General features: G+C 46.6%; 2 protein-coding genes across 6 annotated transcripts in view; one reads left to right on the forward strand and one right to left on the reverse strand.

Annotated features, from left to right (window-relative positions):
• The window catches only part of RIPOR3 (RIPOR family member 3), a 51681-nt gene extending 31612 nt beyond the window's left edge, over positions 1 to 20069 (forward strand). For all 5 annotated transcript variants that reach the window (XM_027697134.1, XM_027697130.1, XM_027697131.1 and 2 more), the window contains 19 exons: positions 1147 to 1225; positions 1599 to 1622; positions 1756 to 1809; positions 2536 to 2685; positions 3122 to 3185; positions 3588 to 3631; positions 4303 to 4428; positions 6421 to 6566; positions 11896 to 12025; positions 12465 to 13043; positions 13526 to 13665; positions 13907 to 14039; positions 14503 to 14611; positions 15716 to 15877; positions 16037 to 16195; positions 17233 to 17435; positions 17678 to 17761; positions 18383 to 18473; positions 19076 to 20069. In XM_027697134.1, coding sequence (XP_027552935.1) covers positions 1147 to 1225; positions 1599 to 1622; positions 1756 to 1809; positions 2536 to 2685; positions 3122 to 3185; positions 3588 to 3631; positions 4303 to 4428; positions 6421 to 6566; positions 11896 to 12025; positions 12465 to 13043; positions 13526 to 13665; positions 13907 to 14039; positions 14503 to 14611; positions 15716 to 15877; positions 16037 to 16195; positions 17233 to 17435; positions 17678 to 17761; positions 18383 to 18473; positions 19076 to 19176 — 2578 coding nt within the window. In that variant the 3' untranslated portion in view covers positions 19177 to 20069. The remainder of the gene's footprint in view (positions 1 to 1146; positions 1226 to 1598; positions 1623 to 1755; positions 1810 to 2535; positions 2686 to 3121; positions 3186 to 3587; positions 3632 to 4302; positions 4429 to 6420; positions 6567 to 11895; positions 12026 to 12464; positions 13044 to 13525; positions 13666 to 13906; positions 14040 to 14502; positions 14612 to 15715; positions 15878 to 16036; positions 16196 to 17232; positions 17436 to 17677; positions 17762 to 18382; positions 18474 to 19075) is intronic.
• Positions 20070 to 20403: 334 nt separating this feature from the next.
• PTPN1 (protein tyrosine phosphatase, non-receptor type 1) overlaps positions 20404 to 26711 on the reverse strand; it is a 34437-nt gene continuing 28129 nt past the window's right edge. The window contains 5 exon segments of the mRNA XM_027697329.1: positions 20404 to 23627; positions 24666 to 24865; positions 24868 to 24903; positions 25538 to 25699; positions 26348 to 26557. Coding sequence (XP_027553130.1) covers positions 23423 to 23627; positions 24666 to 24865; positions 24868 to 24903; positions 25538 to 25699; positions 26348 to 26557 — 813 coding nt within the window. The 3' untranslated portion in view covers positions 20404 to 23422.

The raw sequence follows: 26711 nt of genomic DNA on the forward strand, positions 1-26711 counted from the left end.
AAATGAAATGCATCAAAGCAAATGTGAGTAAGTGCAGCTGTCTAAAATGAGGTTATTTTGACTGCTCAGAGCCTGTGTCTAATAATGTAGCCTTTACTGGGTGACTCTTGCTCCCTCTTAAATGTAAGAGGAAAAAGTTACCTAAGTCTGTTCTGTATTAAAAGCAAAGTTGGAAGACGATGGTCTCAGCAGAAAAAGTTTAAGGCCCTGTGGAAACTCCTAAGGCACAACCCATGTGTGCAAGCAACTCTGGAGAAGCCAACTGGCTCTAAGTGCTTCACACCTTGCAAAATAGTTCTTGTTCTGGAAAAAGTAATGGTTGCATCAAGGAATTGTCTCAATGTGGTATTGAGCTCTGTTTGCTAAAACACTGATGGCATCTGCCTTTCCTTACCTGGGCAGCACTGCTGTGAGCTTGGGTTTGCAGGGCAAGTGTTCCATAGTGCAATTCTTTGTAAGATGGGGTTGGTTCTTTCTCCTCAGTAACTGTAGAAGAGACTTTCTCAACAAATGAACTGACAGGAAAGGTTCAGGTAGGAATAGTCAAAGAAATCTGTAAAGATCTGTGAGTTGGTTTATGTGTTATAACTTGCTATTCTCCTAATCCCTCCTTTCTTCTTGCCTTTAGTAGTACTACCAGCTCTACTGTCTGTTTTGTTTTGCCTCAAGTTCTAGAATAAAGCCCATCTTTCATTTGAATGATTTATTATAAATGAAGGGAAACAAGAACCTGTGAAGGTTTGAGTGCAGTGTGTGTGTTTATGCCATGTACACTCATGCAGCAACACTGGCCTTGCATTGCACTGCAGCATTGCACACCTTGTCAGAGGAAAAAGGAGTCAGGAGGATTCCTGATGTAAAGCATCTTTAAATTTTGGGTGACAGTAGCCATCTTCTGGTGCTTTTGGGGTACAGATGTTCCTCTAGGGTCAGCTTGGCATTCAGAACAAGTATTTGTCTATGGAAACCAGCCTTTCTCATCTCTTGGCCCGTGCCCCTGTAGCCATTCACATCTCAAGAGAGTAAAACAAGGAAAGTCTTCTGGAAAAGGAAGTTGCTTCATAACATTCTGCTGAAAACACCCACCCAAAGAATTTCTAATGAATGTATCAGAGGAATCTAACAGTGGGTTTTCTTTCTCTCCAGTGAATACCTGGAAGCACATCAGGCTGAATTAGATTATCTCTCTGGTCGACACAAAGATACAAAAAGGAACTCCAGATTGGTAAGACTTTTTTCATGTTAAATACTTAAATAAATTCACAAAAGTAGATGCTCTCTCCCACCTGGGACTCTCAGGAGTTCTCCAGTTAAAATGCTGAGGTGGGATCCAGCAAGGCATCACAATCAGCAATTTCCCAAGGAAGGTAGCCCTAGAGAATTTAACTGGAGATTTCTCATTTTCAACATCCAGCAGTGTTTTTCAGGTCCTGTTTCTTTACTGGGATGGTATCTCCTTGTGTCTGCTCAGTGGTCAATGTTTGTGATCTCAATTTAGTGCAATTTAAGATAGTGAGTCTTGCAGTACATATGAAGGTATCATTAATAGGTACAAATACATGTGCTCTCCTCTTCAGCCTCTGCCATTTCTCTTTCAGGCTTTCTACTATGACCTGGACAAGGTGAGCCTATGGGGGATGAGAGGAAATGCTGCAAATAGAGAAAAATGGATGATGTGTTGCTGTGTAACTTACAGACATGTTTAGGAAATAATTTCTCAAGTCCCCTTCTCTCTCTGTCTCTCCTCTTCAAAAGCAAATCCGCTCTGTGGAGAGATACATCAGAAAACTGGAGTTTCACATTAGCAAGGTGAGGGGGTTCATACCTTGTACCTGTCAGGCTCATACTGCTTTGTAAGTGACTTAGCTAAATGGAAACCACTTTGATTGTAATTCATCTGAAGGGGAATGATGCTGGGGACTCTCTGAAAGCTGTAGCCACTCTTTGTACTGAAGGAGGGGATTTTTATTTATTTATTTTCCTGAATGGTTCTATTCAGGCTGAATGTTGGGCACGACCCAACCTGAGTTTTCCTGTGAAACCAGTTTGCACACTCTGCCAGTTTATTCAGAAAATGCTGCTCTGGGAACACTGACGTGTTCTTCCCCCCCTTCTCACGAGGGGCCAAAGGGGCAGTTCTGTGGAGTTTGTGTCTGCCGTCTGCCAGCTGCTTCCAAAGGACTGGAACCTCTCCTCTGGCATAGCTAATGGTGGAGGGGGCTTGGTCTGTATTGAAGGAATTGGTTTCCTCCTCTGCAAGTAAATTTTGCATGAGAAAAGTGTTACTCCACTACTTGTCTTCTACTTTGGTAATAGCAGAGCTAATTGTATTCCTGAAAAAAGCATGGGATATTGAAAAACAAACTGTAGCACTCTGTAAAATGCAGGAGCTGCAGCACCCTGCAATGCTCTGACAGAGGGATTTGGTTGGGGGTTTTTTTGCCAGGGGAGATGCTGATGTTCCTTTCCAAAACTTCTTAAAACTATGCCAAGGTAATTTTGGTTCCTTCTTTCCCCATCTTCCAAATCCTAAAGGTAGAAGAACTCTATGAAGCTTATTGTATCCAGTGCAGGCTGCGAGATGGGGCCACTAACATGAAACATGCCTTTTCCCTGTCCCCTTCCACCAAAGCCTCCAGAGAGAGTCTAGTGGAGCTTTACAAGAACTTCCAAGAGTGCACAGAGGTAGGAAATACCACATACTTGTAATGAAGACCTGACTTCTTAGCAAAAAATGTACTAGGACTTGCTAGTGGCTTTTTTTTTTTGTTAATGGTGTGGGTTAAAAACTGTGTATAAAATACATAACATAAAAAATCTTTAATACTGGGGTCCATTTTGATTTCCACTGGAAGCATGGGATGAGAATTGAAGGAGGAATAAGCTTTGCTATGGAATGTAACTGAGAGTGGTCAGCTGAAGCAGTTCCACTCTTCTGTGGAAGATTGTCTGTCTTAAAACTAGTATGAATGGACTCTGTATCTGCCTCCACTAGTGAAAATGTTTGTGTGTCCTTCAAAATAATAAAAGGGTCAAAGTCCTCTAAAGAAAATGGCCCATGTGGGAAGGTGCTACTCTGCACTGCTTTGCAGCTGTGATGACTGTGCAGCCTTTCTTGTAGGACATGTGCTTCATAGAGGGGGCCTTGGAGGTCCACTTGGGAGAGTTCCACGTGAAGATGAAAGGTAGGTTCCTTTCCTCTTTCCTTCAGGACTCATCAGTTGATTTTGTGGTCTGGGTAGCAATCTGATCCACTGACAGTCCAGCTGTTCAGTGCCAGTTGCTTCCACTGGCTTGCTGGATGATACCCTGAGCAGAGTTCTGGCAAACTCCTGTTTGCTTCAGTGCTGTAAAACAGTTCTGCAGTGGTACTGTCTGTCTGAATACAAAAGCTGACAAGCTTTCCTTCCTCAGCTCAATTAAATTTTGTCCTTTCAAAAGTGTCTTGGGCTCGTGGTATAGCTTCTGCACAGAGCTGGGGAAAAGGAGGGTGTTGGCCAGAGAACCACTTGATTTATTGCAATCTGAGATTTTGGGGGGGCTTTGTAAAACTTTACAAGTATTAGGAGTTTTCCTTCTCTTTTCAGGGCTGGTGGGCTTTGCACGTCTCTGCCCAGGGGACCAGTATGAGGTGCAGTATAAAGCAATTAATTGTCCTTTACTTTCCTGGTGTGAGTTTGCAATAGAGGAACAGGAGAGCAAGGGTGGAACATGTAGGATGAGAGCAGTGGGTGATAAAAACACCCACTTGTTGTGATGGCAACAGTGCTTTGGCACATTCAGGAGTTACTGTGCCCTCTGGGCTGGGGAGGGAAAGGTGAAATTGGGTGTTATGGGAGGGTTTAAAAGATGGCAATGATTGTCTGTGAAACCCAACCTGTCAGGGCTTTGTCTTCAGAGTTACCCTGGAATCATGTAGCAGTGGCTGCCTGTTTCTTGGAAGGCTGCCCTTGGCATCATTTGAATGCACCTCAGTGTCTTACTGGGTGCTCTCCTACCTGTGGCAGTTCCCAATGAATTCCAGTGTGCCTTGTATTCCAGTGCCCCCACACCTGGAATGCAGTGTAGCTCTGCAGCTCTTCTAGAATGGGTGGGCCATGGCATTTGGCACTGCTTCAGGTGTTCAAACCTGCATCCTGAATTCCTGTCTCCAATCTTCCAGCTTTATCCAAGTTCCCAAGTGCATGGGGATCAAGGGGATGGCTTCACTCCTGCCAGACTGGATCAGTGAGAGGCCTAGGGACTAAAGGGAGTGTTCTGGGATATGTTGACCCGACATCCTTTGCTCTCTGTGGTTTCCAGGTGTTTGTGCGACTGGGGCGCCAGAAATGGAGGTTGAAAGGCAAGATCGAGACTGATGACAGCCAGACATGGGATGAGGAGGAGAAGATTTTTATACCCAATCTCCATGAGAAGTTTGAAATTAAGGTGTGGTGTATAATGGTTGGATTGGAATCAGTGGGTTAACACATCTTCTGCCTCTTACCTCTTACCTCTTAAGCTACCAAGTGTTTCTGAAAGTTCTTAAATAGTTTTCTTTTTCTAGCCATGTAAAAATGGCAGTTAATCCATGTTCTGTCTAGTGAAGGGACATGTACTTCTGGTTTTCCTTTGCTCCTGGCACTTGTAACTGTATTAGTGCATCTGCTTTCCCCTATTATGGAGTCTGGTAGACATGGTTGTGTTTTGGGGTTTTTGTTTGGTTGGGTTTTTTTTAAAAATGTCCAAGATCAATATCTGGGATTTTCTAGGATGAAGTCTAGATGTGGAGACCCAGATGTATATGTAGTACCAATAGTTCTGTTCTCTACTGAAAGAGAGAAATTAATGTATAGAAAACATACCATTACACCTGTGTGTGTTTGGAATGTGGGGTTCAAACATCCCTTTATCCAGGTGCAGTGCAGCTGCTTTTGTTTTACTGCAGAGATGCTCCATGTCTGTGAAGAACCAATGGCATTTATGTGCTGCTGCAAACTGTCTGTACTTTAAATCTTTGTTGAGAGTTCTGACACTTTTAGAAATCCCTTGGAACAGGTCGCATCTTTAACAGTAAGGGACCAGTGCAGTGGCCTGTGAGCTGTAGGTGACACTGGGGGAAGCCTGCAGTGTTCACAGCCCCACATGCAGCTGCCCCTGCATTGGTTCTGACACCTCCCTTGCAGGGGGAATTAATCCTCCAGCAGCATTTGCACTGTAACCTGGCATCTCTAGTGGGCTGGACCCTGCAGTGTGACTCCTGTCAGCCTGAAGGGAGCTGAGATTGAAGGCTGTGCTGGATTCTGTCCTACTGGGAAACTGTGCCAGTGCAGGGTTTGGGGTTTTGGCAGTTGTGTTAAAGCAGCTATTGCAGTGTTCTCCTCCTATCTGGCAGCAAGAACTGGGTTACACAGGAGACACTCATTGGCATCTTGCCAGCACTGCCTTTGGAAATGTGCTTATAACATGCTTTTTTACTGTCACTGCACAGTGGAGATCAGGTGAGAAGCTAATTCAGATCCCTGTTTTCCCATAATAGTTGTTAAAACCTGTATTACTTTGTGTGACAACGATAGTTTTACTCTTTTTGTCAGCTTATGAAAGTCTACTGATGAATGTCCTCCACAGCCTCCTGCTCTTTCCACTTTGTGCTTAGTGATCTTTGCCCAGTGCAAATATATAGCAGGTTTAAAAAAACAGAGAAGAAAATTGATGAGTGCCAAAGAGTGTTCCAAGAGGAGCCCAGCAGCATGACTTCAGCTCTTAAAAGAGATGTAGGCACGGAACTAATTCCAAAGTGGACTTCAGGCACTTGTGCTAAAATTCTGTGCTGAGTCTGATGCTTCATGCACTTCTAGAACAATGTGATCTTCAGTTGGAAGTATGTTTTTATAGCAAATACTCAATTTAGGTTGGTTTTTTTTTTTAAGTAGCTGAAGAAGACAAGTGCCAGCCTGGGAAAAACACAGGCCTGTGACTGCATTGGTAACAAACCTGGAGCCACCTGCAGAGCCAGAGGAAAGAATGACCCAAGTTCTGATTTTGATCCTGCTGAGCTCAGGACAGTTAGAGAGGTCACAGAGGATGCAGAGAGTTGTGTCTCCAGATCCTTTAGGCAGCTGAGAGCTGAAATAGTCTGGTGCTGAAATAGTTCCAGTACTAGAGCAAGAATTACAGACTAATTTTTCTTAAAATCCTAGTCCCCCAAGTTCCCTTGTGTGAAGTGCCCTGCAGCTCTGTGTGTCCCCTTTGCCAGCCCCTGGGAGCTGTTCCCTGGGGGGATATCAGCTCACAGCTGTTTAGGAGCCTAGAACTGAGTATCAGTGTTTTGTTTGTTATGGGCCTCGGAGCAGAGCTGAGCCTGGGGTGTTCTCCTTTCCGTGCAGGTGACTGAGGATTGTCTGGGAGGATGAAACTGGATGTGTTTGTCTGTGTCTGCAGGTGACAGAGCTGCGGGGACTGGCCACTATTCTAGTTGGTGTCGTGACATGCGACAGCATCAACTTCTTTACAACCAAGCCTCAGGCCATCATTGTGGACATCACTGAGCTGGGCACCATCAAGCTGCAGCTGGAGGTCCTCTGGAAGTAAGTACAGCTTCCAATGGGAAAAGCTAGAAAACACTGGAAATGATCAAAGGCTCCTAAGCATGTCAGTGAGCAGCGTTCACCCCCACAGTCCTCTCTCCATTCAAGGTGCAGGACAGATGACAGCCTTGTGCTTCCTCACAGCCACCCCGGCTGCTGGGCCTGATCTCTGTTGGACCAGTCCTCAGGAGGGCAGGGGAAAGGACACAAGCTCTTTCTGTGACCTTTCAGATCTTCCTTTGCTCTCACCAAAGCCATGGATAGCCATGGGAGCTGACTTAGCCTGACTTGGTGAGCCTTACTTAGCTCACCCCTCCTCACAGTGAGCATTCAGTCCAGCTCCAAGCAATTTATGTCCATCTATAAAATATGAAAAATAACCTTGAAGATGATGAAATGAAACTGGAAGTAGCAGCTTGTAGGCACAATGAAAAAAAAAACATAGCTGAAATTTTAGAACAATCACTCTGACCAGATCACAAATGAAGCTTTCCCAAAAACTTGGCACCTTCATATTTGCACTGAGTAGTTATGGATACGAGGCCTGTTTGTGCACTACAGGGAAGCTTGGTTACAGATGTGCTTTTAAAATAGCTGAGCATTGTCATGGTGCCTGTAATTTATTAAATTGTTTTATAATTTAAATCTGTAAGTTGATTATTGTAGTGGATTACTGATGTTATTAAAAGCAAATTCTCACTGTTGTGGGTGCTGCAGTGGAACTCATTCCTCACTCCAGACTCACCAAGGTTTTTGAGGTAGTACTGTTGTTTCTGCTTTATGGGACTGTTGTTCCACACTGAAAGGCCCATCTACAACAAATCAAGACTTTTTAACCTGTTTCCATTTACTATTGTCCAGGGATTAAATGCAGCCCCCTTAGTGAAGTGCCCAGTTAAACAGTGGGCACTGTTCTCTTGTACCTCTGTGTGTGGCTCACTGCAGTCCTTGATTCTTCCCAGCCCTCCGTGGCCAAGAGGCCTTTGAACACACCTCTGTTATAAGGACCCTCTTGAAAGGCCACTTTGACCTTTCCAGGCTCTCTCCAGGAAAAGCAGAAACAGCTTTCAGGTTCTGTTTCTGGGGCTGGGGAAAGAAAAGCTTTATTGATCAACACAGAGTTTTCTGAATGTCTCTTGTGCATGCTGTGGTTCTTGACATTTACTGCTGACTTGTACCTGCAACTGGGCTGAAAAACATGTCTTGCCCACAGCACCTGAAAATGATTTTCCAACACACAGATTGCTCAAAGTCAATGACAAATAAACTCACCCAGCAGAGTTTGGCTGCACCTGTTTATGGTGCTTTTTCCTCTCGAGATCTGACAGTGGGCATCAGGATGTGGTTTGTTTTGGTGAGGTGCTCAGAAGAAATCACTTCTACTCTCTTGTTATTAACCCACACCAGTGGCATCTGACAGTCCCTTCACTTACTGCTGCTGGATCTGCTCACTTCCTTTGCTCTCTGTCAGTAGCTTCCATAATTAATTATGCACATAAGCTGTTCTTACAAAAGGGCTGTATGAGGAAAGCCCCTCCCTATTCTGGGATATTGCACAGTTCCTCATAATAGCCTGAATCTCCACAGCAAATTATATTTGTGACAGAACTTTCTGGAAAAGTCCAATCCCGATGCTGTTGACCCTCGATGGCTGTGGGGTCTGAGCTCCGAGTGCAGCTCTGGGCTGGCAAAAGCAGCAGGTCTGTGGTATTTGGGACAACCATCACAGCCTTTGGAGCTGGCAAGAGCTGAGCTGGGAGCAGGGTTTGTGGTGACTCATTTTCTTTGGGAGTTAATCCCCACTTGGAATTTTTCAGCGCATGAGAAAACCCCGGCTCTGTGTCTCTGCTGTGCTTGAGTTTTGCGAAATGCGTTGGTGTCCCACCAAGTGGATTCTCCAGAGCACTTCTGTGCAGAGCTGGCCTCTCCTCTGGCAGCCTGTTTGCTGGAGTTCTTTACAGAAAAGAGAAGTTTTGTGGCGATAACTCAGGGTGTTTCTGTTTGCAAAGATAGAGCACTCAAAACAACAGCTGCTTTTCTCTTTGATTTAAGAATAACTAAACAAATCCATCTGATTTGCCCAAACTTCTCTGAGGCACAAGCTTTCAGTCTAGACCTGCTTTGTGAGGAATCCAAATGCAGATCTCTCTCTTCCGCTTCTCAATGTATATTTTCTTTTAAATAGGTCTCCAGTCTTCTGGGCTCAAACAAAAGTGCCTTCAGCTCCTTTATAGATCGTGCCATGAGGAGTGTGAATGAGCTTGGGGCCGTTGCAGAACAGCTTTGTTGGCCAGTTTGGCAAAAGACTTTGGGTTTTTTGCCAACCTAAACAGCAGTCTGAATTCTGTGTCTCACATGCAGGACAAAGAGAAAGCTGTATTCTCCTTTCAGAACTTCAGCAGCACCCTGTGCTGGGATCCAAGGGCACCATCCAGTCAGAACTGCTCTGGTGACTCTGCCTGCTTTGGGCTGTGCTGGCCTGGCTCACAGGGCTTCCTGGAGTGAGAGAAAACCTGAAGGGAGAATAAAAAAGGAAAGTCTGGTTTCCATTTTTGGATGCTGCCAGTCCTGATCTTATAGGTGAAAACTTAGGTGAATATGTAGTTACTCCTGCAGTATCTTTAGGCAGCATCCATCAGTGCATCCCTGTGCACTCATAGCCTGGGGCTGTGACAAGCTGTACTAACCTGGAAAATGTGCTTGCTGTGCTTTAAGGGGTAGGTGAAACACCTACTAACGACCTTCTCACTGATAAATTGCATGGGCATGTTCACTTGGGTTTGATGGTGGCAAGAGAAATCTCATGATTAATAGAGAGTCCAGTCAGTTTACTAGAATTGGCTTTTTTTTGTATTAATGTAAGTCTGGATTCACAGACTGAACACTGGGATTCAGGCAGGTCTACCCACCAAGAGCCCTTCTGGTCTGGTGGTATTTAATCCATGGACAGAAAGGGAGTGCTTAGGGCACAGTGGGAGAAAGGAAGGCACATCCTCTGGGGCTGAAGGCTGGACTGAGTTCTGCTCTTAAGCTCTCTCTCATCACTTCTGCTCCTCTGAGAGCATAAACCAGGCAGTGTCCTCCTTACTCACCCAACAGAAAGTGCAGCAGGGGGAGGTAAATTATAGAAATCTCAAGTATTCCATCCCTCCACAGGTTTGGTGGGTGTGACAAAGTAACATCTCCCTGGGAATTCATGCTCAGGGCTGGCAGAGCTCAGGTGGGCCACTTTGATTTTTTTCTAGTAGAATTTTTCAACCTTGAGAAGATCCCTATGGATAATCCTGTGCAGGCACATCAATGTGGACAGGATGTGATTAGCCACAGACACCCCCCCACCCCCTGCAGCAAGTACTTGCTCCACAATTTAAAGTTAAATAATGACATTTCTGCACACTTTTTACCTACATAGAGGTTTTGTGTCAATGATTTCAGGAAGCCACCAGACAAACTAAGGAAAAGCCAGTGACAATTAAAGGCAATAGTCTGTTTGTAAAGTCTGGTGCATGACAGATCTCAGCCATGGATTGCCTCAAACCTGGGCATGTGTCTGGGGAAAGCCCACTCTGTTTGACTCATTTCCTGTGTTTTCCCCTGGAATATCCCCTACTGGATTCTGTCAGTGTCAAAATGCTGGGAGAGATGGATTCATGGATCTGTCCCAGTCTGATGGTTTGTTTGCTGTAGAAATGTGGAAGGAGATGATGGATCGTGCCCGAAGAGCTTAGAGCCAAGAGATAATAGAAGCTTTAGAGCAGACTCCATTCTTTCTTTCCCCTCTGCTCTCAGCTGTTCCTTGGAGGGACTGGGAGTGTGTCCTTGTCTGGAGGCAGCTGAAGAGCTGCATTTTGCTGGAGGGTTCCAGGAATTGTCAAAGGGGCAAAACACATTGTTTGTTGTTGTTGTTCCTTTCCCAGAAGTGTCATTTTGCATTACTGCAGTGCTATGTTAAAAGCTAAAAGTGAAAAATGTAAGGAATGGATCCCTGTGACTTTTTCTAAGAAATGCCACGGGTAGGAGTAATTTGCTTTCATCAGCAAACACAGCAGGCTTTGGAGAAAAGGCTCTGGCTGTCAGAAGCCTGATTTATTCCTGTCCAGTGAGTCAATGCAGGTGGTGGTGGTTGGGACTCCGTGGAACTGGGCTGTGTGATGGACCCCAGCTGGGTGACACTGGTTAATTCAGCCAATTAACCTGTGCTAGGGGAGCTCAGAGTGGCACCTCTGTGCTGAGGAGCTGCACTGCAGGGTGCTGGGGAGAACTGTCCCTGTGCAACACGAGCAGCTGGAGAGGCTTGGAGCTCTGCTTTTCAACTTTTGCCAGAGAGCAGAAGTTCTTTTCCCTGCGATTGATTAGTCCTCATTCCCTTTTGGATGTCCTGCAAGGTACAGCTGAATGCAGCTGACTTTATCCTGCTGGTTGGTTGTCATGTTCCTATCACTGAGGTTACAGATTTGTGGTGAACAGTTCACTTTTTTCCAAATGCCAGTCCTTAAGTGGAAAAACAAACTTTCTTTTGGTGCCACAAGGCATATCAGTGGGGAACAAAAGTAACATGTAGGAAAAACAAACTTGCTTTGCTGAACTTGAAATATGTTTTCCCTCTCCTGGGTAGCTGGGTTGCATTTGGGGAGACAGTTTGTCCGAGTCTCCTTAGACTGCTTTGCAGAGGAGTTGGGAAATGAATGGCTGTGATGCAGAAGGTAATTGGGAACTCTTTAGAGCAGGACTTGTCAAGCTCTTGCAGCCCACAGCCAGCACCCTCTGGGGCTGTAAGTGGCCTCATCCATGCCTGTGTGACCCACAGAACTGCTCTGTAGCCCTGCACAGCTTCCTCTGCCAGCCAGTCATTTATTAGTAAGTGGAGGATAATGAGGGGGTTTTATTGGCTTTTCCAGGTGCTGTGTGCTCTGCAGGAGGGAAATTGGCAGTTTTCCTTTATTACATGTGCTCTGTTTCCTTCCTGCCTGGAGTGGTGCCTGTCCCACTGTGCCCAGTGCCTGTCACACACGGGCTGTGCTGGATGGGCAGCACCAGGGCCTGTGCAGGCTCTGCAGGAGGACAGGGAGCACTTCAGCCTCTTGGAAAGACTCTGGCACAGGTCTCTGTCTAAAAGGTGTTGAGAATTCTGGGTAAAATACCTTCTTGCCTACCTCTTTCTCTGCTGGAGCAATCAAAGATACTGCTCAGAGGAGCAGTTTCTGTTTCCTTTTATTCACTGTGGCGTTGACTGAATGTCACGGTTCAAATCCTCCTGGCTGTTCCTGCAGCTGAACACCTCTGTGCTCTCTGCCCTTACTGACACTTAGGCCTTTGTTTTCTGCTGCAGCCCCTTTGACACAGAGAACCTGTTTTTGTCACCTGGAAGCACTGCCAAGTTTTCTGTGGGTAGCAGGAAGAGCTCGTTATACAACTGGACCCCCCCAAACACCCCCAGCTTCAGAGAGAAATACTACCTGGTGAGTACCTGAGGGAAGCAAGATGCAAAGCACAGACCTAGGGCTTGATTTTGGGTTAGATTAGACTGTTCAGGAGCACACTCAGAAGTGTGAAAGCATAACACTCTGGGCCTTTGCAGTTTGGGGCTTTGTTATGTTTTTCTTTTAACCCCTGTTCATTTAACCCAGAAACAGGTTTTTAGCTGCCTTAGTAACTCTCACCTGAAAGATCAACCACACAGTTACTGCTGCTCCTCTGTTCATCCAGGGGCTCTTAGAAATTGGTTTCAGTATTTTTTTGTCCAGTCCATGCTGGCCTGGCCCCACGTGCAGAAGAGCCCTGTGCTTTGATGGATTTGGGTGCATGTTTCCAACAACAGGAAGCAGAGTTGTATCTCTTGGGTGGGATCTCAGGCTCCCTAGTTATGTCTATGCTCATTTATGGGTTTCTTTGCTGCAGTCTCTTTTGCAGCTGAGGCAGAACCAGGGGGATGTAAGTGATGAAGCCCAGCCCCCCAGCATTCTGAGCTACTTGGCTGCCTGTGATTTTGATGACCATGGGAGGAGCAAAGCTCACAATCCTGCGGAGACCAGCGAGGGAGACTCGTTCAGCTCTGAGGACCAGAAAGGGGCAGAATCCCGAAGTACAACTCCAGCTCTGGACCACAGGCCATTGGTGATTATTCAAGAGACTGGTGCAGAAGAGCACCAGCACCCTCTCCCAGATCACACAACTCTGGATATCCTGAAGAAGACTCCTTGTGGGGATGGATTTCCCAGTAACCCATCCAGTCTTCCAAATCACCCCAAGGGCAGGAGGGATTCCTTGAGCCAGCCCCGGACCCGGCACCTGGCAGAGCAGGAGGACAGCAGCCAGAAGAGCTGGAATGCTGCAAGTGACCCGAGGCTGGATGGACATACAAAGTCTATTGACAAGACTCTCCAAGAAGTGCTGAATTTGCTGAAATCACATGATGTGGGGCAAGCCCAGCTGGAGAAATTGGAATACCAGGTTTCATCTCTGAGGGATAAATTAAAGGTATGGGAATGTTTTACCCTTGGGACATGGTGCAGCTTCCTCTGTTACCCCTAAATCTGAAGACGTTCTGTGACCCTGAGGCTGATTTCATTTAATGATGCAGCAGTGGCACGTTCCCAAAAGGAGTTTGGCCACCAGAGGTCAGGCAGGACTCGGGAAATGCAGCTCCCAGTGCTGGGCACAGAGCAACGGCTGGGAAAGAAAAAACCAATGCAGTCCAACTGGAAACCAGTCTGGGCTAAGCTGAGCCTGAACTATGTCAGAGCCTCAGCATTTAGGTTTGCTTCTAATCTTTTTTGATATTTTTAAAATTTGGTATAGCTCGAGGTGACAGCATCAGTTCATCAAGCTGATACGCTGAGAATGAAATCAGAAAAGCAAATTAATTTATTATTAGGAGTGATTTCAAAACCAGCAAAGAACTCCTGCAAAATGGCTTGATACTACAAATAACAGCATTTTTCCTTCCACCCCATCAACAGCAAAAGACACTTCATCACAAACACTCATCTATGGAGAGTTTAATGGTGGAGACAGTCCTGGAAAGCTTTGACTTCCTCAACGCTGACTGCAGCGCTGATGAGCTCTCGCTGTTTGGGAGCATCAGGACAGCCAGTGTCAGGTATGTGCTGAGGGGGAACACTGGGCTGAGTAACAGCTGTGCAGAGCTGCTGCTGGTGTGAACACCCAGCACAGAAACGTGTCCTCATGTTTTTAACAAGGTTATAAATGCAATTAAAAAAAATGCTGTCGTGTTTGGTGCCACCTGCTTTGTAGTTTGGCGACTTTCTTGTTGAGACTGCACATCTTCAATTTTATTTAGTGATGAGAGTTGTAACTCCTTTTTCCCCTCATCTCAACAGCACATACAATGACAACACACTGAAGTCCCTGAGCTGTGACACGAGACCAGAAACTCAAGATGTCACTACTGGTGATGACAACTTAGACACGCTGTTGATAACTCACCTGAAGCTGTGCAAAGGTCTTCTGCAGGTACAGAACAGCCTGGGGGTTCCCAGGGCACTGGATGTCATTGTTCATTCTGATTATGGACAGAAGGGATTATGTAGCTGTTTTATAAAAGCAGAAAGACTCAGAATGGAAATGGAGTCCAAAAACTTCATGTATCTACACAGAACATGTCATATAAAACTCTGCTGCCTTTCTTCAGCCTCTGGGTTTTGCTGGAGCTCTGGTTGGTACTTTGTGCCCTAAGCAGGCTGTAAATGCAATCAGACAGGTTTGGCTCTAAATGTGCAAGGGGTGATCAATTTTTGAATGAATGAAAAACTGATACTACCAGTAGCATGTGCTGTGATGGCAGAGGGGCCTTCTCAGAGCAGCTGATGTTTTCTCACTGCTTTTAGAAGTTTGATTCTGAGAAACAAATCCTGGTTTATCTTGAGCTTTATACTGCCCTTCTTTCAGCTGCTGAGATACATATATTGCATTTCAGAAACTGAGGTCACCAAACGTAGCCCAGGTTGTCCAGGAGAGCATTTTGGAAGAAGTATCGGAGCAGACCCGAGTGCTGGGGGATGTCCTGGATCTGTCTGTTGAAGAAAGTGAGTAGCTGCATTATTTCCAATGGGATGGGAGAGGTGCACCCCTGATGTGCCTGCTCCAGCTTCCCCAGGCACATCAGTGTTTCATTCTAAATTCCTTGCAAACAGTCACATATCTGGATTCTTATATCTGGATTCTTAGAGAAAACAGGGCTCATGGTTTGCTTTGGATTTTTCTGCAAGGAAGGAAAAGATTTGGAGAAATTTGTCTCAAAGAGTAGCTGAACTGGTATGTTTTAAACAGGGATGTTGTAGATGATGGAGTTTGCAGTCAAAGAACAGCAGAGCAGCCTTAGTAAAATCCTCTTTTATCTGTCCTTTTACTTGGTAAGCAAACAACCCAAATTCTGTGCCCATCTGCAAGAACAGTTTGGTGGGCAATTCTTCCCACCTCAGGCCTTCCCAATACTGAACTCCTCTATACACTGTTGATAAAATGATAAAGCACAATGGGAGACTTGGGAGGCTTTTGTTCTCATCTTGGTAAATGCAGCAGCAAGAATGCAAATTTTAGTTGGAAGCATTTGCTGACAGATTTTATCCTGGAGGATGTGAGAATAACCTGTTCCTTGGAGCAGAGCTCCAAAGGGCCTTTGGTGCAGTGTGACAGGGGAAGTGTGGGAGTGTTAAATGCAGGAGTTCAATCTCTCTGTAGGGAACCAGCCATGAAGGGTCCAAAGGGTAGTGAGAAACCACAGGGTATTGCTTCAAGTGAAGTGTTTGATAAGAGAGAGCCCCGAGGAAGGAACATGAGGCAGGATCTCTAAAACCTGGCAGTGGCACATCTTTGGCTGATAGAAGGGCAGCCAGTTAAACTCACAGAAAGTTCTTCTGGAGCTGGACTCACATGCCAGGACAAAATGAACAATAAGGGGCAGAAGAGCTGCTGCTGGCAGTTTAGGAGCTCAGCCTAAGCTTGGTGAGATCGGTGCTTGCAGGTTTTAGCATTTTGGCAGGAAATGCCCCATTTTGAACAAAACCATCTCTAACACAAATACAAGTTAACGCTGACCCGTGTCCAGATAATCCATCTGGTGCCTAATTTCTCATGTAAAATCCAAAATCTGCTGGAGCTCATGGACTTCTTCAAATGTGGGGTTTCAGTTATTCAGAAGACTAAGAAGAAGAAGCACTATCTGAAGATCTGGAGTGACCTTGCAGAGCCTGGCAGCGTCTTGTTGGCTTCAGCAGAAAGGTTCCGCCATGCCCTGAAGTACACGATGATGCTCAGAGTGAAGGAGAAGTACCCCAGGCAGCTGGAAGCAGGTACCACTGGAGCACGAGGCCACTCAGACTGCATTTGGCTGCAGTGCTAAAGATTGTCCCAGTGCATTTAAAAACCCCTAAACCTCTTACTTGTTCTCAGCAGCTTCCCACAAACCAACCTGCTGTTTTCTCATTTGTCCTTGTCCGTGTTCCCTCCAGTGCTGCAGAGGCTGCTGGAGCAGATCCTCACCTGTGATGGGTTGCTCCCCACTCTGAACCTCCAAACAGAACCAGTTACTTTATTCCAGTTTTACAGCTACCTGGACAAGCACCACATTGCCAGCCTGGAGAAACACTTGGGAAAACTTGCCAAGGAAGGTAATGGCAGTGCTTGGCTCCTCCTTTAAGGTTACCCTCCAGGTTCCCACTCAAGATACAATTCCAGAGCAGGAAACACCCCAACCAGTGCACTGACAACTTGCTTCTGTTTTAATTGCCCTTATGACCATGTAATTTTAATCAGAACAGGAAAGATGTGCTTGACTCCCATATCTGGCCATGTACAAACAAACCAGGTGTGAAGGATGGGTTTATCTTAAGTGCCCTGAAAAGTGGGTTCTGGGGTATTCTGAAGTTAGAGCAGAAGCAAAGTCAAGAGGAATCTACAGCTGGATCCAAGGACTGAGTAAAGTCTGGGGCTTTGGGTGTCTATTGCAGCTGGAATCAGACACAGAAAATAGCAATAAAATTGCAGAGGTTACTAACGTGCATTTTCTAGCCTGAGGTAGCCAGAGCCTCGCTGGAGTCTTGTCCAACATGTGAAAGTACTTGAAAACCTACTCTGTGTTAGAAAAGAATTATTTTAAAAATAGTCTTTATATTGGCTGCATCTTTAGGCTTATGTTGATGCAGATGACTCATCTGGAGGGGGGCTAAAACTTGAGCATTCCTAGTCAGTGAAAAAGACCTGGAATATTCTTCAAATTGAAAGGGTAAATCCAGTGCCTGATTTCTTAGTTTTTAAAAGAGAGAGGGTTTTCTTTGTCCTGTACAGTGAGATCTTCCAGGGCTGTTTATGGGTATTTTGCTTGATCCTGTTCCTTACCGTGGGCTGGGCTCTTGTCCCGATGCCCGGGGCTGTGGGACCTGCTCTGGGTGTTGTCCTGGATGCACCCGGGGCTGGCACAGATGGTGCTCTGCTGTCCCAGCCCGGGCACGGGAGGAAATGAAACAATGGCAGGGAGAGAAGACAGGATGGGCAAAGGGGCAGCTGTCCCTGTTTGCTTCCTGCCGCGCTTGGCTTCCTCGCTGGCCCTGGGAATAACTGCTCGTGCCTAAAGGGGACCGGGCCAGGGAGGAGTTCCTTGCAAATGTCTTGGTTTGCGGGTGAGTGAAGCCGAGCACTTCCCTCGCAGTGATGCTGATCGAGGAGCTGCAGTGCCCCGGGAGGCTGAAGACGCTGAAGAAGCTGAAGGGGAAGCGGCTGAACAAGCTGCAGCCGCTCCCGCAGACGCTGCGGCTGCTCGGGGAGCTGCAGCTGGACGAGAACCACCGAGTGAGCAAAGCGGCCACGTCCTGCCTGTGCCGCGCCGCCGCCAGCAGCAGCCTCAGGGCCAAGGTAAGGCTGCGGCTCCCCGCGCCTTTCCGGGGTGCTGAGATCCACGGGATGGGCTCAGCCCGGCACTGCTCCCTCTGCCCTTGGCTTAGCTGTGAACGGGCCCCTAAACCACAGCAGTGCTCGGGGGATTGGGCTCTGTCCTTTTTTTGACTTTCAGATGGGCAGAGCTGCTCCTGTCAGTCTGCTTTGGTTGCTTGATTACACTCAAGGTGTTCTTTTTTTACTCTCCTTTTTCCATTCAGGCTGTGTTGTTTTACACTGATGCTTTATCTGACTGTGATGCAAGACTTCAGCAAGCTGCATGTTTGGCTCTTAAGAACCTCAGGGTAAGTGTTCACAGCTCTGCTGGGCACATCTGGCCACAGTCATGGATGCAGAGGTGTGTCTGGCTGGGATTTTAAAGCTGGTAGGGTCACTTTAGCAGCTTTCTGCTGTTGGAATTCCTGAATTCTTTGGCTGCCAAAGTTCCAAACCATTAATGCTGTTGTTCCAAAGGCAGCAGGAGAGGGAGCTGTGGGCATCTTGTTTGATGTGCCAGGCACAGCACAAGGGCACAGGGGATGTGTTTGAACTCCTGTGATATCCAGTCCCACAACAGGAACTCAAAGTCTTACTCTTAAATTCAATTTGCAAAGCAACAACTGGGATTAACCCTTTCAGTGACATCCTGGTTGGGTGATGCTGATTTAATGGTCCTGCAGCAGGGACCTGTACCCTGGGACTTTAACACTTTCTCAGGCCCAAGAACAGGAGAGAAGGAGGTGACAAAGGTGAGAACATGTCAGGAAATGTAAATTCAAGCTGATGTGCTGGGGGAGAAGAGAAAGGTCCTGGTAGAATTCAGGTGCAGGAGGAGTTGGGAGTTTGTGTGTCTGTGTTTGCCTTGTGAAAAACATCCTCCAAACTGCTGAGGAGCTGCTGAGGCCAATGTTTCCTTTCTCCCCCAGGCTGTGGAGAGCATTGAGCAGGTTGCCCACCTGTGCCAGTCTGAGACAGAGGAAGTCAGGAATGCAGCCAGGGAAACAACGCTGTCCTTTGGTAAGGCTTTCAAACAGTCTGAAAAAGTGATGTGAAATAGTGCAGGACCAGGAGAGGCCTCAGGTGCAGCCTAAACATGTCCAGGACAGTGGAAATCCCTCATGAACAGCTGTTTCATACCATGGAGACAAAACTTTATATCACAGGTACCAACCAAGGGCCCTCCTGTTGAGGTTTATAGAAACAGACCAAGGAAATTCTCCAGGATAAAGTGCTTTAGGAACCACTGAACCTTTTGAAAAGGTGGCAATAAGGACCAAGATGCTGGAAGTGATGCTGGAGAACTGTTTCCCTGTTCTATTCTTCCAAAACCCCTTTTGATTTGTGTTTAGTTCTGGGGATCTCCAGACTTGCTTCCCAGAAACACTCAGGCTCACATGCATGGCAAGTTTTCCAGCTGTGATGCTCCAAACTGTTACTCACATGGAAGCATTGACAGGAGACCTGATTTTCCATGGTGGCTTCCAGCAGGTTTTGGAAAACTGTTCCTTAGGGACGTGTTTGCCACAGTTGGGAGTCCTTGTTAGTTCCAAACAAGGTCACAATGGAAGTGTTTCCAGAGGCTCCCATTTCTCAGCACAGGCTGTTTCCTTTCTCCACAGGGGAAAAGGGCCGCCAGGCCTTCGAGAGAATGGACAGGATCTGCTGTGAACTGAGGGAAAGTGCCCAGCACGAGGCCGAGATTGAGATCACAGTGTTTTAGGAGTGGAGGAGCTGCATCCCCCTGTCCTCACAGCCACACGGGGACCTGAGGGATGGCTTTGGTTGTCCCTGCTCTGTCTGTGCTGCATCCTGCCCCAGGACAGGCTCATTTCCAAAGGGCAGAGTTTGCAGTCTCCACAATTCAGGCTGGAACACGTTTTCTCACCATCTCTCAAGGACATGATCAAATACCAAGTGCCTGGATGAATGAAAGCTGGGATCTCTTGGAATGTGGCACCAGGTTGTCAGTGGAGTTAAGATCTCCATCTTGCTGGAATTAGCTGCCCCTGCTCAAACTGTAAATCCAATGTGATTTATTTTCCCATGAAGTGTTTTATTAATTTGGCATTTCCCAAGGGAAAAATGATCACTCTCCAACAGTCCCTCTGGAAGGCAGCAGACAACAGCCTTTTACACCGCCTGCCCTGTGGGTAGAACAGATCCAGCAGCATTGCTCAGTGGGTTCTTTTGCCTGGACAATTTAGTTGTAGAAGGAAAACTTGTTACTTCCAAAGTCTGCAGCCTGGTTGCAGCTTAGGCCTCGTTCCAGCAGGGACTGACAGGTGTGGGAGGAGTGTGTGTGCTCAGCAGGAGGGTCTGTGTTGGGTCTGACTGAGGGAGGGACAGGTTTGGGTTGGTTTTAAATTTTGAGTTCAGTCATAGATCAAGACTTCTCATAATGATCTACCTGTTGTCAGGCCCTTCCTCAGCCCCTGGCTGGCAGGGCAGGGTGGCTGTGGAGAGAAGCCTGGCTTCAGGTACAATACTTGAAAGGGTTGGGCTTGTGTGTACATATTTATATATATATATATATATGTATAAAACGTTTCTATTCAGTATTTATTTGTTGGATTTCATACTGTTTTCTGAAGTTCTAATAAACCATTGAGCCAAGTTGCTGTGAGTGTTTCATGGTGCTCTGGTGGCCTGGGGACAGTACAGGGCACTGGGCTTGATCCCTGCCCTGCCTGGGACAGGTCAGGCTTGGACCCCTGGAGTTCAAATTGAACTGTTTCATGTGAAAGACGAGAGCAGGGAGCTGGAGGGGTCAGGGAGAGACACAGGTGACTCATCTCATCTCTTACTCTGCCTACAGGAAGTTCTTACAATAACATTTAAATCTCTTTCCTCTACACCCCCCCCACAACGTTCCCCTCCTGCCCCCCGTGCATGTGGGTCAATCAGGAGCCTGTGGCTCCAGCCCCAAAGCAATAAGAGACCCATCAAAGTTCTTTAAAAAAAGAATTTTATTGTTACAACTAAAATGAGAACTGAAAACTTGTATGGGAGATTGAAAAACTGTACAGTTGTACTCTAACCTGGGAGGCCCAGCAGCGGCTTACACAAAAGACAAGATACCTGAAACTGTATTATACCAAAACATTCAGCTTTTTTGTTGAGTTTTTAAAATTTTTTTTTATAAAAGTTTATTCTATGGCAATCTGTAAAAAAAGAAAGACCTGATGAGTAAATATTTGCTTAAGGCAGATAGCAGAGCAGCTCACTAACGTCCTACCGAGTCTAACATGGATGTTTGTCCATTTCCAAGAACAGGTTACCCAACACCCCCACGGTATTTACACCCCCCAACTACCACAGACAGTACAGGACAGCAAAACAAAATGGGAACAGTTCAGTATTCCGAGCCTTATCCACACCTCAGGGGCCTGGGGAGCAGTCACTGTGTGTCCTGGGACAGGGGAAGAGCTGGACCTGGAACAGAGGGAAGGAACAGGTGGAAAGGGGGATGCTCAGAGCTGGTCTATGACCTGCAGGAACTCTCTCTTGGCAGAATCATTTGCAATTGAATTAATCTGGAATCAAAGGAAGGAGGCTTTGTTTTCCTGCCATACCAAAAACTTAAAATATTCTCTCTTGGGAACATGTGCAGAGGGGAGGGGCTTGATTCGTGTCTTTCCAAAGGTGCCCCTGCTGCCCCCAGTCCCGGGGAGGTGTGGATAGGACTGACTAAACTCTGGAATGTCTGTACTACACTCACTCAGCTGAAAGGAACATGCTACCACCGGGCACACGGGATCCCACGGGAAGTCATGCCAAGGATTAGGCGAGTACATATTGTCTGATAAACACCCAACAGGCCATCGCTGAACGAGGAGACTTTCAGCAACACCCTCTGAACCACAGCCACTAAGGATCAGGTCATGCAAATATCATTTGGGCACATCAGGAAGCAGAAATATAAGTTCTTTCACCTTTCAAGCACGTGGTGTTTCATCGGGACACCGGAGACTTCACATGCAGTTTAATACAAAGGGGTACAAATGGTGCCTCAGGGCAGGACCTGCCCGTGCTGGAGAGAACAGTGGGGACAAAGCAATCACATAATGTATCTTAAATACACAGATGAGCCATTATATATTACCATTTTTCTATACTCATTTTTCCTGTTTCCAATAATATAACTAAATATTGACTGATTACAACATTCCTCCTTTCAAGTACTGGTCTGACCAACAGTCTCACAGGTAAAAGGATTGATTCCCAGTACTACCTGAGGATTTATTATTGTACTCTTGAGAAGCCCTTGATGCAAGCTTAACAAAACACAAAATAGAAATAACTCCAACCCCCCCGACCCCCTTCACCTACTCACCCACTGAAGGAAGAGCTACACCTACAGCCAGCTTGGCAAAAATAAATACTGAGTGGAGAGAGCTCCCCTGGGCTCCTCCACAGCGAGGGCTGCACTCAGGGGGTGCTTAAGTGCTCTAAATCTACAGAGACTTGAGAAATGAAAGGAGCAGGTCAGTAACTGTGCTGCAGATCAGCTGTCCTGGGGCAGCTCAGTCTCGACAGCTCTCAGCAGTGAGTTTGCTCCTGGCCTCTGCTCCACGACACAAGCAAAGAAATCTTTGCTATTATTGTTTAAACTATTACTCATTTGGTACTACCGAGAGGAACAGCATTGGCTGCCTAGTGCAATGCTGCCTTCCAGTCCCAGTCCTACCCACACACCCAAATCCTTATTTACAAGCACTTTACACCCTGGAGCCCTGGGCCAGGCCCACAGCGGGGCCAGTGCTGGGCCCAGCCTGGCTGCAGGACCCCCAGCCAGAGCCAGGACTTTAATCTTGGCTTTACACAAAGCAGAACACACAAACACTTACATCATAAACCGACATGTTCCCAGACCAACCCGGCTCCTGGTGAACTGTCTGTGTCTCAAGGAAGCTGCCACAGCCTGGATTCCTCTGGATTTACCAAAGGCTCTCCTGCCCGGTGCCTGCAGCGCCCCCAGGGCCTCTCCCCTGGCTGGTCCTGACAGAGCACACGGAGAGTGAAACTGCATTTTACATTCCAAATGATGAGGTTTAAGAACTGGTCCTTCCATGGCAGAGTGCTGGTGGACATGGTTTGGTTGAATTTCCCTTCCTGTTTCTCTCCCTCAACCTCTCCTAACACAGAATATAAAACTAAAAACAGCTTTAGAAAGGATGGTGCAATGTAAAGAGCCATATGTGCAAGTAGAGTGCAACAAAAGTCAATGAGGAGATACACTTAGTAAAGGAAAAAAAAAAGGAAAATAATCCAAGAGCTGGACGTGTTGGGATACCCTGAGCAAATGCAGAAGCCTGGTTCTATCAACACAAGTAAAACAATCAGCTCTTTAAGAACAGTTATGCCAAGATTAAATATATCAATACCACAGGCACTGCCCACAACTCAGTCTTTAATGATGAAGCAAGTTTAAAAAAAAAAAAAAAAGAAACAAAAAACCAACCACAAACACCCCTCCCCTTCCAAAGGTTTACATTCTTCAGGTATGTGGGTTTCTTTTTTTTTTGGGAACTCGTCAATGTAAGTCATGTATTTGGTTACAACACTTGGAGAGTACAAGCAAGTTTCACTTGTGCCTACTTTTTCTGAAACAAAAGAAAATTAACTGGCTTTTTAAAAAAGGCTAAAAACAACAATGTGTTGTAATTCTATTATTTAGTTTAAAAAAAACAACCAAAAAAAAAAAAAGGAAACCAACTATTTGGCATTTTCTCTGCTTACTCCTGAATATTTTAAGGCCCTGAGATTAGAATATTATGTTCTTGGGACCACAGGGCTGGATAAAACCCTAGTGCATCAATTCTCTCTTTAAGCCCTACCCAAAGTTCTGGCCTTTCACCCTAAATCTACCTGCTCTGAGCCAAGGCTCCCCTGCCTGGGCTGCTCCCTCTCCCAGGAGCTCCCACAAACCGCGTGTTCCCCGCGGGTCCGTGCTGCTGGAACAACCATCAGTGGAAACACACCCTGTAGCAGAGATAAGCTCCTGCTGTGAGGAAAGTGAACATGCAGATGTTCACTAGAAATGGCTTCCACGTTGTCACCATGTTCTCATCCTCCTCGTCCGAGTTCTCCGGCTTGGACTCCTCTTTGTGGGGCGAGAGACGCGGATTCTCACCAACAGTTCTCCTCCGAATTTCAGTGTCTTGACTAGTGCTTAAGGACAAAGAAATCAATATTCAGTACTGGATGGACACAAATATTCCTCACTGGATTCGCCATGGAGCCCTCCTGAACCCTGGCACAGCATAGGACTGGACTCCAGCAAGGGGAAAGGCAGATGTCCAGTCCAAGCACCTCCAACCAATGAAGACAGGCAGTTCCAGAGGAGGATTCAGCTCCATCCTCAGACAAGGGACTACACTAAATAAAATCAATCTGACCTCTGAGCTCTCTGGAGCTTGACATGTCTGATGGTCATTTACACTAAGCTGCGTAAATAATAATTTCTAAGAAATTATTTATTCCCTGAGAAATTCAGATTTATCCTACTAATGAGAAGACACAAGACACCAGTTTTAAAGCCATACCCTCAGTGGGTATGGGAATCATCACCAGGCATCTCACACCCCTGGCAAATGTTCTGCTCACAGAACTATACTGTCACCAAAGAAAGAAAGAGGGAGATGCTACCAGTGCAACACTTCCTTCTTTCACTGCTAAGCCTCCACTTGTGTCTGTTCCTGTTTCCAAGATTTCCTTTCTTTTTAGTAAATATTGTTTGGAGTTTGAGTATTTTCCTTTCAGAACCTCCCCAGCGAATTAAGAAAAATCCATATCAAAACATTATTTCTTTTGGGCAGGGAAACACTTCCATTTTATCTCCTTGCCTGCAGCAGAACTTGGAGGGAGACGCCACGTTCAGCTCCTGGTTGCAGCCTCCCAGCTCTGTGAATTTAAGACTATGGGAACCTCTCACTGATCTCCAGTTCCCAGAGCCACACACCCATTACCTGTCACTTCTTTAGCAGGGTGCCAGAAGAGGCTCCAGCCCACGAGGAAGTTAAATGAACATGAGTGTGAGACCCTGACTGAGAGAATTTTGGCTTGGAACTACTATTCCTACTCTTACACTGCCTCGATCTGTTCAGGCCCTTCTGTATGAAATGCAGTTTATATGCAAATGTCCTGCACACAAACACCCCGTGGACAGAGATCCCGGGACCCTTCACAGCGGGAGGAGCCCTGAGTTACCTGTCTGTGCTCAGCGGGGCAGGTGAACGAGCTCTGCCGTCTGGGACCGTCTCCTCCACGGTGCTCACTGAGCGTGTGATCTCCTCCTCTGCTCCGGGGGGTTTGGGAAAGGATTCCGTGTGTTCGTGCATCCTCCCGTTGTGCATTTCCGAGGTTCGCTTCGGCGGCCGGGGAGGGGGGGGGGGGGGGGCGGGGGGGGGGGGTCCAGGTCCTCGTTGGAGAGCTCCTTCCACTGCTCCTTCAGGGAAGGACAAGCCCTGGTCAGCTCTTCTCTTCCCTCTAAACTTTACCATAGCACAATCTTTATACTCTACCTTTTAATTAATTCTTAAAGTGGTTCTTCATTTGCATCGAGAAAAAAAAAAGAGAAGCCAGACACAAGAACTCCAAACCCAAGCTACATCCACTGCACACAGAACACATCAGATACAAAGGCAAGAGATTCCAATCTACTTCTGGAAAACTTAAATAGCACAAAATAGAATCTGTTTTGCTGGAGTTTTGCTTACCACAAAAAACCTGATGAATTTAATCATAATATTTAGACTTCTGGTATATTAGAAAACTTTTATTATCTAAAATGCCAGATGAGCTGATGCAGCAGCTACACCCTGGTCACTGTGCTGGAAAGCACACGAGGCACCTATTAACTCACAGGTACCCTCTGGAAGGTTCTTAAATACAACACTTCAGGTTGTGAACACTTCAGATTGTAAAGCACTGCATTGAAGAACCCCATAATATAAACATGTATTGAAGCTGAAACAAGCACCAAGCTTGAAGCTGCTTTTTCTCCTGCTCATCCCACACACTTGCTACAGTTCCCATGGAGCTGCAGCTCCTCCTTTGGCTGAGCTGCCCACAGCACTCACTTGCACTGAAGCATCTCCCATGATGAATTTTGCCCCTTCAATAACAGCCAAGTAGGAGAAGCGGAGCTGGTCTGCGGTCTGGATGAGTCCCATCCTGTACTTCCTCATTTCCAGGAGAACCTGCTTGACGTCCACAGAGGAAGGATCTTTCCGTTTGTCCATCTGAAAAATATGACACATGCTTTATGTTCTGGTGACACTCACTACAAGGACTCATCTTGTGGCAGGGCCTTCACACTGCCCTCCACATCACACAGTTAATGAACTCACACCAAACCGGTACGAGCAGCTTTTTATTGGGTCTCCAAAAAGACTGAGGGGAAACCAACGGGACTCCAAAATGTTGTCCCTTTCCCCCTTTTTTCTTTTTAGTGACATTTTAGCCTAGGCAGTGAGAGAATAAAGCCAAGAAAACTCCAGCTTTATGCTGAAGTCAGGACAGTTTCCTCCTGCCCACGAGTGCAGGTGACTCTGTAAAAGCAAACTCATCAGATGGACTTTGCATTGTTTCAGGACAGTTCACACTATGACTTAGCAGACATCTAAGTCTGGTTAGTGTGGTTTTCTCTTAACCATGAAGGCAAAGCCTGTCTTTGTGAATCACTCTGAAAACTAGAGAGTTCTCTTCCCCAGACCCCAAATGGCCACTCAGGAATGAGACCTGCCTTGGGAAACACTCCCAAAACAGCACGAGCGAAATAATGGAAATCATGGCAACGACACTTCCCAGGCCCTGCCACAGCTCTTGTAAGGCTCAAACCACTCCCCAAAACACCTCTGCAGAGCCAGCCCAGGAGAAGGAAGCCTCACCAGGAGCAGACACGTGTCCACCAGGCAGAAGGTGCCGGACCTGCCGATGCCGGCGCTGCAGTGAACCACGACGGGGCCGTGCTCGGGGCCCAGCGAGCCCGACTCCCGCACCTTGAACAGGAAATTGAGGAACGAGGCCGGGGACTCGGGGACACCAAAGTCAGGCCACGTGGTATAGTGAAAGTGCAGAATCTCCCGAGTTTCCTGGGTCTGGAAAAACAGCACGTGGGAAGCCTTTTAGAGCAGATACACGAGTCAGGAGTGTTGGGAACTGCTGACTGAAGGTCCCATCAGTCTGAGGGAGCTTTTGAAGCTGCACAGCCAAGAAACTACAAATTATTACCTCTTGTTGTGAAGGTCTCTA

This window comes from Neopelma chrysocephalum, unplaced genomic scaffold (genome assembly GCF_003984885.1).
Source record: "Neopelma chrysocephalum unplaced genomic scaffold, ASM398488v2 Primary Assembly neopelma1_119, whole genome shotgun sequence".
NCBI classification, from domain to species: Eukaryota; Metazoa; Chordata; class Aves; order Passeriformes; family Pipridae; genus Neopelma; species Neopelma chrysocephalum.